Source organism: Chenopodium album, chromosome 27 (genome assembly GCF_948465745.1).
Source record: "Chenopodium album chromosome 27, dcCheAlbu1.1, whole genome shotgun sequence".
NCBI lineage: Eukaryota > Viridiplantae > Streptophyta > Magnoliopsida > Caryophyllales > Amaranthaceae > Chenopodium > Chenopodium album.
Window position 1 is genome coordinate 32046334 of NC_137860.1, and position 16107 is coordinate 32062440.

At 34.7% G+C, this 16107-nt stretch overlaps 2 protein-coding genes across 2 annotated transcripts; one reads left to right on the forward strand and one right to left on the reverse strand.

Moving 5' to 3' along the window:
• The first annotated feature begins 3393 nt into the window (after positions 1 to 3393).
• Positions 3394 to 9129, forward strand: LOC145619336 (TIP41-like protein). Its single transcript, XM_081674012.1, has 8 exons — positions 3394 to 3596; positions 5187 to 5372; positions 6879 to 6969; positions 7173 to 7283; positions 7973 to 8032; positions 8123 to 8164; positions 8568 to 8696; positions 8803 to 9129. The coding sequence occupies exons 1-8, from the start codon at positions 3448 to 3450 to the stop codon at positions 8920 to 8922; spliced, it is 888 nt and encodes a 295-aa protein (XP_081530138.1). The 5' UTR covers positions 3394 to 3447; the 3' UTR covers positions 8923 to 9129.
• Positions 9130 to 11515: 2386 nt separating this feature from the next.
• Positions 11516 to 12490, reverse strand: LOC145619340 (zinc finger protein 7-like). The gene has a single exon (XM_081674016.1). The coding sequence runs from the start codon at positions 12350 to 12352 to the stop codon at positions 11813 to 11815; it is 540 nt and encodes a 179-aa protein (XP_081530142.1). The 5' UTR covers positions 12353 to 12490; the 3' UTR covers positions 11516 to 11812.
• Positions 12491 to 16107: the final 3617 nt, after the last annotated feature.

A 16107-nucleotide genomic window follows, 5' to 3' on the forward strand; every position in this document is an offset into this window, starting at 1 on the left:
TAAATAGTGTAAGGTGTATTACTCCAAGTCAATCTAGTTCAAGAAAGAAAAAGTAAAAAACAAAAAAAACAAAAACGAAAACGAAAACCAGGCAATTCACATGTGCTTTGACTGGGCTAAGCTAGTTTAAAGTGGACTAAGTCCAAATTGGCCCACAGCTCACTGGCAACCTTTGCTTAACATAAAATCAAAATGTATGACGAACAATCATTCATGTATAGTAAAAAAAAATGTTTTTCATTGTTAAACGAAACACATTGATTCATGCATGAATATATTATATATATAAATTATAAAGTAGTCTTTGTGACTTTTGAGTATATTTCAAGGATGAAATTTTCAAAATTTCAACCAAAATCTTTCCTCTTTTATAAAAGTTTTTTCACTTTATGTCTTTTTTACACCATTTTTTCTTTGACACTTTTATTTATTACACAACTTAGTTAATTAAATCATAAATGTACGAGTTTATAGAGCCTGTTCTCTTCCGATTATTTTCAGTTTAGTTTTTAATTTCCATTCTCGCATAAAATTTTTAGTTTAGTTCAGTTCAGCTCGGTTTAGTCAATCAGAACAGGCCCGTAGTGTACAATTCAAGCCATGCATGCTTGGAAAAAATGTACGTAAATGTAATTAAAATTTAACGACTAGGCTTTTTTCTTTTCCAAAAAAATAAATAGATGCTAAAAATTGAACAACTAGACTTTCTTGTCTTGGAAATAATTAATCAATCTAATCTAGTTATAATGATATATAGTATATGTATATTAATAAATATCCGTAGTGTTATTTCCTTAAATACATGTAATACATAATAAGGACAAAAAAACAATAAAAACAAAAAAAATTGCATGTTTGGCTGTTTGCTGATGCGAAGGTGCATGGCTAAAAGTATACAGATAGAATTTGTATAGCGTAAAAATGGTGTGCACCGACCATTAGCTTAAAAAATAAGGATATAATCTTAGAATGTCATCCATAAAGATTTGTTGCTCCCTTTTCTCTCGTACCACACATTTTAATGCCGCCGTTTTTTAATGCCTGTTATCCCCTGTATTGTTACTATTATTATTGTTATTGTTATTATTATTACAATTGTTATTAATTAGTAAGATAATACGTGTATATATTTATAAATTATCTAGTGCTATAAAATATGGTACCAAGATTACCATATTATCGGCGCATTATTTGGTTGGGATGTCCCAACTTAATTAATTGCTATGTTGTCGTCCGCGTTGCAATAAGCCAATATACGAGTAATTCTGTGATTTGAATGTGAAAATGTGATTTACGCGGAAGGATGTTAGTTACTAAAACATGGAATAGTACATTGTTATATTGTAATGATGAACATGTGTTTGATGTAAAGTGGACTAGTGCTGGCTTATCAACAACTAACGTCAAGATTGATTATTGAATTGATTTCCAACCATCAACTTTTTGAGTTTATGATCAATGACCCCTTGGTCGTTGAATCATTGTGATATACTGTTTGTTCAAAATTTAACCAATGAATAAAGGGCATGCGTGATGCTCGGGGATTATTAAGTATTTTATTATATTTTAGATTTTTTTTTTTTTAAATAACACCATAAATTTTACGAGTAGAAAATTTTGATTGTAACACCAAATTTTCTAAAACTTTAATTATAACATCACAAAAAAAAAAAAATCAAAAAAAAAAAATTTGATTTCACCACCATCTAACGATTTTTTAGATGGAATTCGTTAAAGGGGCCCACAATGTACACATGTCAATACGACATTGGTTTTCTAAAAAAAAAAAAAAGATAAAACAAAATTTTAAAAAAGAAAAAGAAAAACTCCTAAAACCTAACCTAGCCACCAGCCCTACCACCAGCGGTCGAGACTCCACCGCCGGAGATCGACGACATTAGTGTTGCGGCTTTGGTCCGGTGATCTAGTCTTACAGAGTAATGGACCCAACTAGTAGTGGAAAATGCTTGTTGGGCCCAGTTTGCAAGTTAGCCAGGGTCCATTATATTGCTAAAAATGGGTCTCCAAGATTTAAATTGATGGGCCGGCCATAAAATCATGGCACCTAAATTGGGCTTAAAGTTATGCTCATTAAAAAGGGTTTGTCTTAGTAGTTATTGAGCCCTACAGCCTAGTATTTTATCTTCTGTCACTTTTTGATATTGTTCGGAACATTGTCCGAATCAATAACTAGTTACACATTTAAACACCATTACCTGCTTTAAATATAGATGGTTCAATATTGCATAATTAGTATTTAGCTTATTGAGTTTTTCATCATATGAGGAATTGGGGATGTAATGGGTCAATATTGTATACTTCATCCGTGTTTAATAAGTATTACAGTACACATTAACCGCCACATAGTTTTAGGCAATTCAATTGACCTTAATAAAATAAGAGGTAAGTGTATATTTGGAATATTAAAAAAATTGTAAAGAAAAGATAATGTGGTTAATAGTTTATTGAAAAATAGTAAATGTGAGTGGAAAGAAATAATAGAAAAATTAGTAGTGGGAATTGGTCTGTTAAAAGAGAAAGGTATAATATTAAAATGTAATTTGTTTTTGCCAAAAATGAAAATGTAACACGAATTAAAACACGATCTCATTTGGTAAGTGGCACCCATTTATTGCTTTTTCGATAAGGAAAAGGAGAGATAAAGGGCCGGTGGGTGGGGGTTGGTCAGCGGTGAAAAAAGAAGATGGAGATATGGGTGGTGGTGGGAAGGGAAAGACAAAAAGGGGTTAGGGTTGGGGTTGAGGTCGATGATGTGGGAGTGGTCGAGGTGCTGGCGGCTTTTAGGTTGGGGGAGGGAGGAGGGTTATTTCAAGCGCGTTGGGGATAGGGAGGGCGTGGCTGGGGCGGTGAGAAGGGAGGCCACCTATGCAGGTGGTTGTTGGTTTGGAAATATTTTAGTTTATTTTTATCTTTAACTCTTTGGATTAATCACGTATTGACACGTGATAAATACAAAGTAGTAAAGTACTTATATTTTTACAAATTTTATAACATTTTCAGTATATCACCGATTTTTAGAATTGAAAAAAGAAAACTCATATTTTTTTAATTAAAAACTAGTGAATAGCCCGGGTATTGCCCCAGGTTGCTACTGTGGTAGACGTGCAATCAATAAATTTTTTAAAAGACTTTTTAAAATTGTAATTATCATTGTCAAACTAAAATTGAGTTTTTTTTAATTATATATTTTTTTAATAGAACCTTGTGGTTTGCACTTATATGATTTTTTATTTTTTACATATTGATAACACACTTGATAATTAGCTTAGATGGTGAAATAGTTACTCTTATTAAAAAAAGAAAAAAAAAAAAAATTTTACCCAAACGCTTGAAATGTAAAGTAGTAAACCCTCTTTGACAATTGTAACCAAAACACTAAATTGTTCTTCCCCAAATTACACCGGAAACAGAAAAAAAGCAACAACAATGGCGGCAATGGAGGTGGAGATCGACGAGGCAGAGATCAAAGCCGCCGGAGGCGCCGCCTTGACCGACGGACGCCGAGGGTTGCGTATTCACGGCTGGGAGATCGAGACTTCCAAGCGCTCTATCCTCACTTCTCCTCAACTTCAACTGTATGTATTACCTCTTTTTCTTTCTATAATTCCTTGTTTTCATTTCACTTTTACATTTTTTTCTGGAATTTTGGTCACAGCTTGAAATTATCTTAGTTTTGATGAATTTATTGACTTACATTTTAGGTTAATTGTTTAGCATCGTCGAAAATTAAGGACTGGGTATTTTATATCTATTTTTTAGGTTGATTTTGTACGCTTTGTTCTTGCTGAATCTTAAGTTTGATTCTGATGATTTTGATAATTATTTATGCAACTTGGACTCTTCAATTTACCTCGACTTCTCTTGTTGGATCCTCTGGAAATTGGAGAAACTTGGAAACTTACCTGAATCAGAGTAACCTAGGTATCTCGTTGTAATAAGTGTATGAACTACGATACGAAATGTGCTTTGATGATTATTTGTTGCTAATTTGAAAATTTTCGTTTATGAGAGAAGTAACATCATGTATGATCTTGGTGATCATTACTCTAACTTTGATCACTTACTTATCATTCACTTTTAGTCACTGTACCATATTCTAAGAAGTGCAAGTATTAATTAGATTGCACCGTTTACATTACTGGGGAGTTGTGTATAGTGTGGAATTTTACCGGGGCTTTTCTTCATTGTGACATGCTTTGAAAATCTAAAAGAAAACGTCACGGTAGAGAATTTTGTATCTGGCCTGTAGGTTTTTTTAAGACTTCCTATCACTCAGTTGGGTTCTATATATCTACTAAACATGAATTGTGCTACTATGTATTAGTTATGGTCAACACTTTGCTTCTTAATTCGGGTTTTTGTTGTTAGCAATTTAAACAACTTTTTTGTTTCAAACTTATAGTTATTTAGTTTGAAATAGTAGGAAGCTGAGCACCAGCTTTTTGTTTGTTGATCTTTTAAACTTGTGTATGGGTTTGGCCAACTTTTGATGATTGGTCATGCCGTATGCAGTTTAGCATGATGCTTATAGCTGGGAATTCAGTAGTCTTAAATCCTTGGCATTCTTATGTATTTCTCATCCAGAAAAGTAAAAAGGAAAGGGCTCTTATCTTTTGTTGCTACATGCTGCAGATTTCTGCTTAAAAATATACTGCCGGGAATTTTTTGAGTGAGGAAGATGTTTGAGTCATTTAGTCATGCTTATCCTACCTGTTGTGCTGGATTGAAAGTGTGAATTGTTTCTTTGGAAGATTTGTAATTTAACAGAAGTGTTGTAAGAAAAATTAACCGTCTCACCGACCTTTCAGCACTGTCAGACTCGTTTGAAGTACATGACACAGATGATAAAGTTTTTTAATTAGCATTTTAAGTATTTTGAGGGATCATACCAATAAATGTACAAGTATCTGTTTGAGATTTTGGATCCACTGTTAGACATGGGAGTCGTGGTAGTTGGAGAGTCAATGTCAGAAAATTTTCTCAATATTATGGTGTGCCACTAGTGCCAGTCTCTTAACCTTTTTCTATGCATGTCAGCGTGTGTGCGTACTTAACTTGCAACTAATCCTTTCTTTTGATCTTAATCACTACCTCAGCGCTATATGTATTTTGTTCCTTGCCCTTATTTAACTTTGCTCTGGTGGTTCTATATTTTGTACTTGCAGTTGGGAAGAAAAACTAAAGACAACTCACTTTCCTGAGATGATATTTGGAAATAGCTCTTTAATTCTTAAGCATTTAGCTAGTGGTACTAAAATTCATTTCAATGCATTTGATGCTTTAATTGGCTGGAAGCAAGAAGCCTTACCACCAGTTGAAGTTCCTGCTGCAGCAAAATGGAAATTTAGAAGGTTAGCTGAATGAATTATTAAAATTGAGGTCTCGTGTATCATTACATGCCTAACAGACATAACATTTCAATATAACATGCTCGGTAAATGATGAGCAATCATAGTAAACGTCAGCCCAACTTTTGAATAGGTGCTGACTATCCACTTTAACCACTTTTCTTTTATCCGGGCGTCTTTTGAAATGTTTGGAAAAGTATATGTTTTTTCCCCTATTTTTTGGTTTAGGAAAAACATTATGATCAATGGTCATTGTGTTGCTTCTACTTGAGTATCCTCTTCTGTATTCCTGCTGTCATTGATCTCTCTCGTATTCGGTACTTGTGGTTGCCTTTGGTCTGTTGCTTTTGCACTTTGTCACTGTCATATGTTTCACTTATTGTAATGAGAATGCTATAAGTAACTATATCAAGAAGCCGATTACAACTCTAAATTACATGTCTTACCTCCAAAACTATCTGTGTGAGATAACCTGTCCATTGTGCTCTTAGACCTAAAAGAGAATGTATCTGAAACCCCCTGGCTGTGCGAACACAAAAGGAAGCTTGTGAAATATTCTGACATTTCTTTGAATGTTCTCAAATCACAAAGCTAACAAGTTGGTATAATAACCAATGACCTTTCTGCTCCAAATTCCACCCTTATCTCGTAAATGAACCTGTATATGATGATTTTTTTTTTTTTTTTGGGTTGTTGTTGAAGTCCTTTTCCCCTACACATCTTGAACATGGTACACTCGGCTTAAAGGCCACTTCAGAATTTTGTTGGGGGGGGGGGGTATCTTTTTTCCTGCTTCTTCGTCCTTCCTACGCTAAACATAAACATGCTCATGACTTGTGACTCATGAGAGTACTCTACATGGCCTCTTGATTTGGAACCTGTAAATAATTTTGATTCAAAGTCAGAGTGAACAAAATATCTTCTCTGTTTCTTGAATTAGTAAACTAGTAGCTTGCTCAATTCAAGTCACTTGAAGCCAACAAAATACAACTTTTGTTGTTAAATTACTCTGCCAAATTGCTTGTGGCCAAAAGGAATATGTTAAAGGTTGAAGGAAGTTAATAGACATATTTAATGTGGCCAAAATTTGCATGTGAATGATTTCCTGCCGTTCCATTGGATATCATCCCTCCCCTCCCATTCCTTCACCCGGAAAGAAAAAGGAAAAGGTGGGATGTAATGCAATTGGTCTGTGTTCCAAAGTGTGAATCTGAAATGATTTTTTTCTTTAAAGTTACTCATTTATGACGAGTGATATTGACAAGCTTTATAAACAAATGGTGAAATTCATTTTGAGCTGGGTTAAAGTAATTTTTTTAAATATAGATAGAAGTTGTGTATATAAATATATAATTATTTACTGTCCAGTGCTGGGCTACTGGCTGAATGTGTATGCTCTTGATTGACCTATCACATATAACTACTTTGTAGCAATACATTTGATTGGCTTCATATTGCCAATTGTTATAGTGAAGTCTAACCCTGTTGCATGGAATTATGTTTTTGCAGCCAACCATTTCAACAGGTGATATTGGACTATGACTACACATTCACAACTCCTTATTGTGGGAGTGAAGAGGTTGACACAGATAGTGAAAAGGTGTGGCTCCCTAAAGATTCCCACTGTTTGCTTCTAATTTTAACTGTCCATTTTTCTTGTGCATATTCCACTCCATGTGTATTTCTTATGATGTGATTTTCAGGCTGAAATTTGTTTCTCGTTTATTTAAGATTTTAAAAAACTTGTTCTTTGATTTTTGCATTGATTGTAATGGTGGCTTGTTTGAATGTTATGCAAAACAGGTTGGAGGGGACATTTCAGATGGTGGTCCTAGCCTTTGTTGGGAAGACTGTGAGGAGAAGATTGATATGGTGGCTCTGGCTTCGAAAGAACCCATTCTGTTTTATGATGAGGTTAGTATTGATAAAGCAACTATAAACTACCAATAGAGGGATATTGAATCTGTCTGTTTTGTCTTGAACAGTTCAACCGAGACTTTCTGTACCTGTCTCGATGTAATCAATCTTCATAAATGGTGCATTATTTGGTCGAGGTCCGCATGTGATAAAGCGTTTATAAACTCCACACACCTTTATCTTTTATAACAGCTACTTGCTAATATGACAGAAAAATATAATTATGTTCTTGTTATAAATGCCTGACAGTTCTCTCATATAATTTGTAACAAGTTTTCACGTGTATCTTGTTTTTCATATGGTGCACTAAATGACATTGTTTTCTTTGGTTATTCACTTCTCTTCCTTTATGTTCTAATTTGACTCATTAATGCACTGTTACATACTTTCTCCTTTCTATGCACTAGCTTTTTGTATATGTTGCTTTACATCGAAAACTCTAAGGATTGCATCATACTACATTAAAATTCGAGCTCTTATTCTTTGGTTGCTGACTAGGATCTATACTTAAACACACTGTTGTCTCCACACTTTTAAGATATCTCTTTAGAAAGTTAAACTAGATGATCTCTTCTGAGTATCTTTAAACTTCCTTTCAACCTTTGAATCCTTCAGCACTTCTCTAATGCTATGAAATATGTGCTCGTATTATTCTCTATTTTAATGCTTCTCTTCATTTGGAGCAGGTGGTTTTATATGAAGATGAATTAGCCGACAATGGAGTATCACTTTTGACTGCTAAAGTGGTAATTCTGACATTTTTTATGTTTTGATTAAATTATGAAATTGTTGTATGTTCCTTGATCACATGGAGGACTGAGTATTTATTTCTGCAGAGAGTTATGCCAAGTGGTTGGTTTGTTCTCTTAAGATTTTGGGTGAGTACTGAAATTTATATCTTCCTTTCCTTTCTTATCATCTTTCTTATTGTCCATATGTGTTTCTAATAACACTTTTGGTATGGAGGAGGAGATTTATGTACTATTCAAAGGAAAAAAAAAAAAAAGTAGATGTATGTTTCTTACCCATGCAACTGAAAAGAATAGTTCTGTTAGATTCTTGACTGAGAGATCAATTCACTGACTTGTTAATACACAGAAAATTAGTTGGGATATTAGTTATAAGACAATTGCTCGAGTCTTTTCCTCTTCACCCATGCTTATTTGTACTGATGCAAAATAATTGTACTAGATATAGGGAGCATACTGATCTACTCTCATCTGTTGCTTCATCTGTCTACAATCTACATACTTATCTAGACATAATTTAAATTCCATATAGCTAAGAGTTGATGGCGTGCTTATGAGACTTCGAGACACGCGCCTGCATTGTGTTTTTAGAGAAAACTCATTCCCTGTGGTTCTTCGGGAAAGCTGCTGGAGAGAGTGTTCATTCAGTGCCTTGGCTGCAGTAAGTATCTGTGTTATCCCTTAACGCCTTAACTGTCTATTTACTGCTTTAAATGGATTTCTGCAACTGTTTTGCCCTCGTATTAATTTCCCTCTTAATCTTGCAGAAAGGGTATCCAGTTGATGTTGCTTCATATAATGATCCAAACATCATCAGCGAGAGGCTCCCTATCATCAAGCATAAAACACAAAAGCTTATATTCAATACCAAGACTACCAACCTGTAAGGCTGTAACATTCATTTGTTAGCGGCTATTCATAACACTAGTATACTGACTGAATCTGAAATGGAATGAAATTGTTTTTATACCCATCTAACATAATGTTGCAATTCTGAATGAGAATTTCTTTCTGCATTTAAAGTCGTATATGTTTATTTTGCTATAGAGTTCATTAATGGAGGCATGGAAGGTTGTCTGCTTGGTAAGCACATTATAATACCACGTGAAGGCATCAAAGGTGCATTTATAAATTTATAATGGCCATGTACTTGAAATGACTTCGGAACTGAGACCAGTTGAAGCCTTCAATTTGCGTAACCAAACAGAAGCTGTCATAGTGGCAATGCTTTGTTGGTATTCTAGGCTGCCTTCAACAAATAAAACTAAGGTTCCACCTCTGTATTGGTTCTGTTGGGAACTAAAATTGTTTGAGGGGGCAATGGATTTCACTGCGTTCCACGACTTTAATCATGGTTTTGATTCTCGCCACTTAAGAGCATAGTCTTATATTGCCCTTTTGTAATGGGCATGAGGAGAGTAGATGATAATATTATAAAATACATAAATAGCATTTTTGGAGAGGAAAGTGCCATGACTTGGTCATGGCCATGACCTTTGGCAAAAGGTGGGAAAAAGATGAGGGTGCACCACTTGTCTTGTTATAATTGGCCTAAATTGTTTGTTTGTTTTTTTTTTTTTTTTTTTTTTTTTTTTTTTTTTTTTTTTTAAATATTCTTTTTAGTGTTTTATGTGCATAAGAGTAAAAGTATAAAAAAGAAAGTACTTATGACTAAGGCAACCAATGAGGGTATATGGGCATGAGTGTGTATGAGAATTTTTTTTTTGAGGCAAGTGTGTATGAGAATTGGGCATGAATGAAGTGGAAGAGAGAGATGTGTATGAGAATTGGGCATGAATGAAGTGGAAGAGAGAGATATGTATTAAATATTGATGACCGCCATTGGCTTGGCAACCAATGGACTTGCTCTTAGGGAGATGGTGATCAAAGGTGGTTGTAAGCTATGATCTCATCCCTCACCCGGTATATAGAGTTAAGTGGGGACCTAATATTGACCTATGCTACTTGGCTTTGAGTACTCATGTTAGAAATGAGTACCTGTCCAATGTGACAATGTCCAACTCGACTATTTTGTGAAGAAATAAATAAGTTATGAATTCATGAATATGTCCCAAAATGAAGTTTTTAAAATCCGATTGTCTATCTGTTTCGAAATATTGAGGATTCATTGTAGATGTAAATGAAAAACTCCGAGTAAAATAGGTGTGGCATAAGCTTACCTTTATAAATAAAACTTTCGGAATACCGAGGATCCAACATATATATAAGTGAAAGACTCCAAGTAACATAGGTGGGCCCTAAGCTTACCTTAATAAAAATAAACTTTTTCAAGGAATATATGTTGGTTACTTTTTTTCTTGAAAATTTGCAATAATCCACCTTGGTATACAAACTAGTTCTGGAGTCAAGTTAAATTCTTACATCTTATCTATATACAAGTAATATTATTCTGATTTCATGTGAGGCTGAGCCGAATATCTGAGTTCAATAACACCAGCAACTAGACCTAGCTGTTGGGATTGCAAGCTTGTTGTTGACATTAGTTAGACTACCTAAAGATGACTCTAACATTGTGGCACTCTTTCTTTTCCTTGTGGAAGAATCTGAGCTTGAGTGATTTATGTAACCTTGTCATTTGTGTGCTTGACTCTGCCGAGTGCGTTTCCTGGTTTTCAACCCCCTCCCTCTGCAGAGAGTTATGACATTCAGTAGTTTTTTCCGTGGTGATTATTTACTTTTTCATGTGTCTTTTTTTCAAACAAATTTTCAAGGCTTGGCATGTATAATGTCCTTGACCATGCGAGATATTGTTGGTCAATTATCGGCAATAACTTTCATCTATTTATTTCACACTTTGCAGTTTGCATTATCTTCTCAAACACATGAAAAGTATAGGAATTTATGCAGTTGTCCTTTCTAAGGCTAGATTTTTTTCTGAAAAAGAAGCCTTTCTCCGACCTGTAGTCCCCCCCTCTTTATGAGACTTTTGTGGTTTTAGTTCTTGATGTGATGATTCCTACAACTACATCCTCTAGTTTAACTAGATGACTTTTGATGTGAACTGTGTGCAAGTGTGTTTGACCATCTTGGCTTTTCAATTAGTCTGGTTGCATCTGTTCAATATATTGGGTGGATACACACGATAACTAAAAATCACAAAAAATTTGGAAGGATCCCGATTGGCCTGTCTGTAGACGGTTTGGGGGTGGAGATCTAGTCATTCACATACTGCAGCCATACATTCGATTGGTCTGCACCAGTTAAAGGACTACTTCTGAAACACCTAAAAAAGCTGTTTAGCGAGAAAACTACCTTGATGGTTATTTTTCTTTAGTTAAGTTGAATTACAGTCGAGGTGTTTCTCTGTTGAAAGTTTGAAACAGTTATTATTGAGCAACCGCTGGGAAGTCCAGAACTAGACTTGTGTTCTTCCTAAAAGTTGTCCTTTGATCATTTCAGATATGACTAACCATGTAGATGATCATGTTGAGGATGAAAAAGTAAAGAAGAGAATTTAAGGATAACTGGCTTTTTTATATGCATAAATTTCATATACATTATTTGATTATGTAAATTACAGTACTTCAGCATATCTATAATTATTGAGCATCACGCTGTTCATATTCAAGTGGAAGCTTGTACAGTTAACACTTGCGAGTATTTGGAGGTAGGACCACTCTGAATCTTACTCTGGGAAGTTGTAAACCTGGACTTGGAATTGCAGAGGCTTGGTTCACTTAAAGTCGTGTCCTTGATGCTTGATTAAAAACCTGGGTTGTGAAGGTAAGGAAGATTGCTTGAAAAGTTGAAAGTCATTCAGAGCCGGAGATTCAAATCAAGCTTCAATTCCTCTGGTTGCTGTTCAACTGGTTGCAAATTCACGCGATAACTCCCAGGCCACAGCACATCTGTTGTGCTGTCAGCTATTAACTGGTTCCAAGGAGTGGCAATTCCTATATCTGAGTGTTTGAATCTTCCAGCAAATGGATAATCTTCTCTTGGTGGTTTGTGTACCAGTGAATGGGGATGCACACCTAGTGATCGTTGCATAAGTGAGCTAACAGGTAACTCCATCATCGACATCATCCTTTTAGATTGAAATCTTCTTGCTGCACCCCTTTCCCTCTTGTGTGCATTCTGATGACCCCCAAGAGCCTGTGAGCTAAAAAACTTCCTCATGCAGAAGTTACATGAGAATATTTTAGCAGGAACCGGTCTTGAAGAACTGAGTTCGTCAGCTATAGAAGCCGGCTTTGTTGTCAAACCCAGATTTAGCCACCCTTGACTGCTCTCCTCCATGTCAGCTTGATCTTGGTTAGATGTTAACCCTGTTGCTATATCACTCTGAACTATCATATTTATATCCTGCAACCCTCAGGATCAAATTTTTTCGCTGATGGTTGTTTTGCTGAGTATTAAACAGAAGAGTTGTTCTAGAAGTGAGCGAGCTAGAGCGAGATAGAAAGAGAGAGTTAGGAGGTATAACACTAGAGAAAGTGAGAGGGAAGATTAGAAATATTATCTGAAGTAAGAAGATAGGACCCATATAGTGATGTTTTGGTAGGACAGAAGACAATACTCAGGTCAGTGAAACAGTTGCTAATGTCGAGCTTAGGATTCCCACCTTAATGTATCTTTCTTGGATCATATCAAATCATACCAACTTTAAGTGGCACTCTACACTTCAAAGGTAGGCCAAAAGGAACACTAGTTGACTATCCTACAAACTACTTTATCAACTGACAACTTCATGTTTCTTACTATTGGACTCAATTGCCTGCTGTCTGTTAGTAAATCCACTAAGTTTGTGCTCTACTTAGCTTTACCTAGTACCATATATCCCTTGTACTGCTGTAAATGTCTTGTACTGACTTTTGGTACTAGTACTTGGAACTTAACTCTGGGCAACTCTTTCACTGGCTGAAAGCCTAAAAGGCCAAATCTGCTAACTAGATTGGAGCAGAGAAGGTATTTTGTGAGGATGAGGGGTTGAAAGAGCGGTAAGCTCTTTTACCTCTTACGTCTAAGAAGATAAGATTAGAAGTACGGTATAATCCTCCTCGTATTAGTCCCTTATTCTTGGAGCCATAGTACTTGGAACTTGTTCGTGGGAGTGGTGGTGATTAGTGAAGGATGTGCTGGAAGTATCGGTTGGTTTTGTTGGGTGTAGTGGCTGGCTGGCTGGCGGTGGTCAATTGTCGCTTAGGGGTGGTGAATGGTGATGGAGGGCTAAGAGCGAGAGGGGGAGGGGTGAAATTGTCATAAATTATAGTGTGATTATATAATTACAAATGACTTAAGAAAAAAATGTTCAAAGTATCAATCTTTACCTTCAGATTCGTTCACTTTAGTGAATCGAAAAAAAGCCTTCATAATCAATTATTCTAGGTTTGAGTCCCTAGATCCTTTTGTTTTGGGTGGACATAGCATTTGCCATTATCATATGGATTATTCTTTTCTCTAATTAGCAGGATATCCTGGTAACTACTAACGAGTATCATAATAGGCTTTCATGTCTTAATGATGTGATCTTTCCATCATCTCATGTCATGTCCAATGAGATGGATACCACCCAAAAAAAAAAGTTGAAGTCTTTCTAATAAATTTTTGTAGGTTATTGGCTTAAATGAAGGAGATAAAGTGGATTAAAGCTGGGCGATTGAGTTTCATCATTAATAGTAAAAAAATTATTCTGATGTTCCAATAAAAAAATAATTAATGAATAAAAAAATAACTAAAATTATTTTGACGTTTTGTGGAATAAGTTGTCCCTTGATGATAATATTATTGGGAAAAGTTGATCTGAGTGCTATCTTACTATTTATGGTATTGTCCTTTTACAAGAACAAGACTATCTTTGTGGGAGTTGAATGTAGGGTTTTTTTGGAAGATCTCATATGAACAAAGTGGCCACCTGCATGTGAAGCATTAAGAACCACTTGTACTTGCCTTTTTTCCCTTTGGAAATTATTGCTTGTTACTCTTCCCACTTTCCCCAGACTCCCAAGGCGGGAATACAAGTAACACGAGTTTGTGTACTTTTTTTCATGTGGTTCTATTCTTTGTTATTGAACTAGTTATTTGGTTGATAATGAAAAGTAACATGTTTTATTATGTGGGAACTTTTTTTTTTTTGGAGAAATATGTGGGAACGAACTGAGAATAAGAACTTCATGTAAAATTGCACTATTTGTATACGAAGTATTTAACAGTCAACGACTTAGCTCTTTTACTCATGACATATATCTGAATCAAAGTGCTGATTCCATGATTTCCTGAGTTCGATAGTTCTTTTGGGAAATTTTAGCTCCGATAAACAGTAAGCTTATCATAGGAGTAGTATAGTGCAAAGCTGGATTTTCATCCATATTATGTTAGATTGGGTGTTGACAATGAACATGGACGAGATGCCCTTATTGGCCTACAAACAAAGTTGTGCCAATTAAGCTTTATTAGTTCCTGCATTAGATGGACGATCTATAAATATCTACTTTATGGGGACAATTTGATTCCTTTGTGTTGGAACTTCTTTGGTAAAAAAAAACTACCACTAAATTTGAAAAACTATTGAATATGGTAAAAGAATAGTCATGTAAAAGCTCAAACGGTAATATTTGTAATTAAATAAAAAATAGGTGATGTTCTATAACTTCTATTCAGCTTATATCCACATATTTTATTAAAATAATTTTAATAAGGGCTAACTAAGTTTTTATACAACTAAAATCAATTCTAAAAAATTCACATAGGTTCAGTTAAGTCTAAGATAAGTAAAAATCAAGTTAGAAGAGCAAAATAAGCATCATCAGCTAGTCTAAAGATTCGTTTTTCGATGATTTAGCAGTAATAATAGATTATTTCATTATTTAGCTATGGTGCTAATTTCCTGTACTATAATGTGTGTATGATCCAAAAAAAAAAAAAAAAAAAGAAAACTTTGATGTATGTATTATTATGCACGCAGCTTGCTTTACAAACTTGTCGGCCAACCCCTGAGCACGGCTTGTCAATAAGAAAGTTGAACTGTTAGAGCAAATAAATGCTTTTTTTTTAATCAACTTATTTTTACAGTACAAAACATTAGACGTGAATTCCTCAACCAAGTGCATATCTACTGTCCATATGACTGCGGCCTCTCTAATCACCTTCCTTTTAACAACCTACTTGTATCGGAAAAACAGGAAATTCACTGTTTCTCACGGGGGCATTTTTGTGAATAAATCAACAACTTTTTCATTATTGTGGGCTTCACAGTTAAATAATTGAATAAAGTTGTTGGTTTATTTAAAAAAAATGCCACGTGAGCAACAAAATTTGTTTCTCACCATGAGAAACTGGGGCTTCCTCAAGAAAAAACCAAGCTACGTCCAATCCTCTTGCAACGACGGGCATCAGTTCACAATGGAGGAATGTGAGGGAAATAGGGTAGAAAGGGAAAGAATAAGCCCAAAATGACGTCATGTGGTAGTTGGGAGACAAGAAGGTGGTAACTTTTGATGTTTTTGAAAATCAAAGGTGGTAATTTTCAAAAAAAAATAAAAAATAAAAAATAAAAGGTGGTAATTGCTAAAATGGATATAACAGAATGTGGTAATTGTCAAAATTTCCTAAAAAAAAAAGCTTATTGTCCCAAGGAGAAGCACTTGGAAACCAAATTGTTGGAGGTGCAACCGATTTTGAGATCAATTCCGATCTCCAAGGGTGGTCCGATTGTACTACATTTTTCGTAAATGACTTTCTTGGTAATTTTCTTTCTTAAACCTATATTTAGTTGTATATTTAAAATTTATATTAATAATCTTATTTCTTGGTAAAGTTGTGTAATCTTATTGTTTCCATTATACATATTTATAATTTATTATTAAAAGACGCTAAAAATTTGTAAAAAGTTGGAGTGAATGATTTGGGTTTATGTAGTTATGGGGTTTGGGTACTAATTTTAGTATGAGTAAGTTTTATTAGTATAATAGAGTATTTACTTTATTGTTCCTTAAAATCATTAATAAATTTAATTATTGTCCCTTTATTAATTTAACATATTATTCAATGTAGTCTTAATTATGTTTCTGGTAGCAAATGTTATTCTTAATTATTTTTTTGGTTGCAAATGT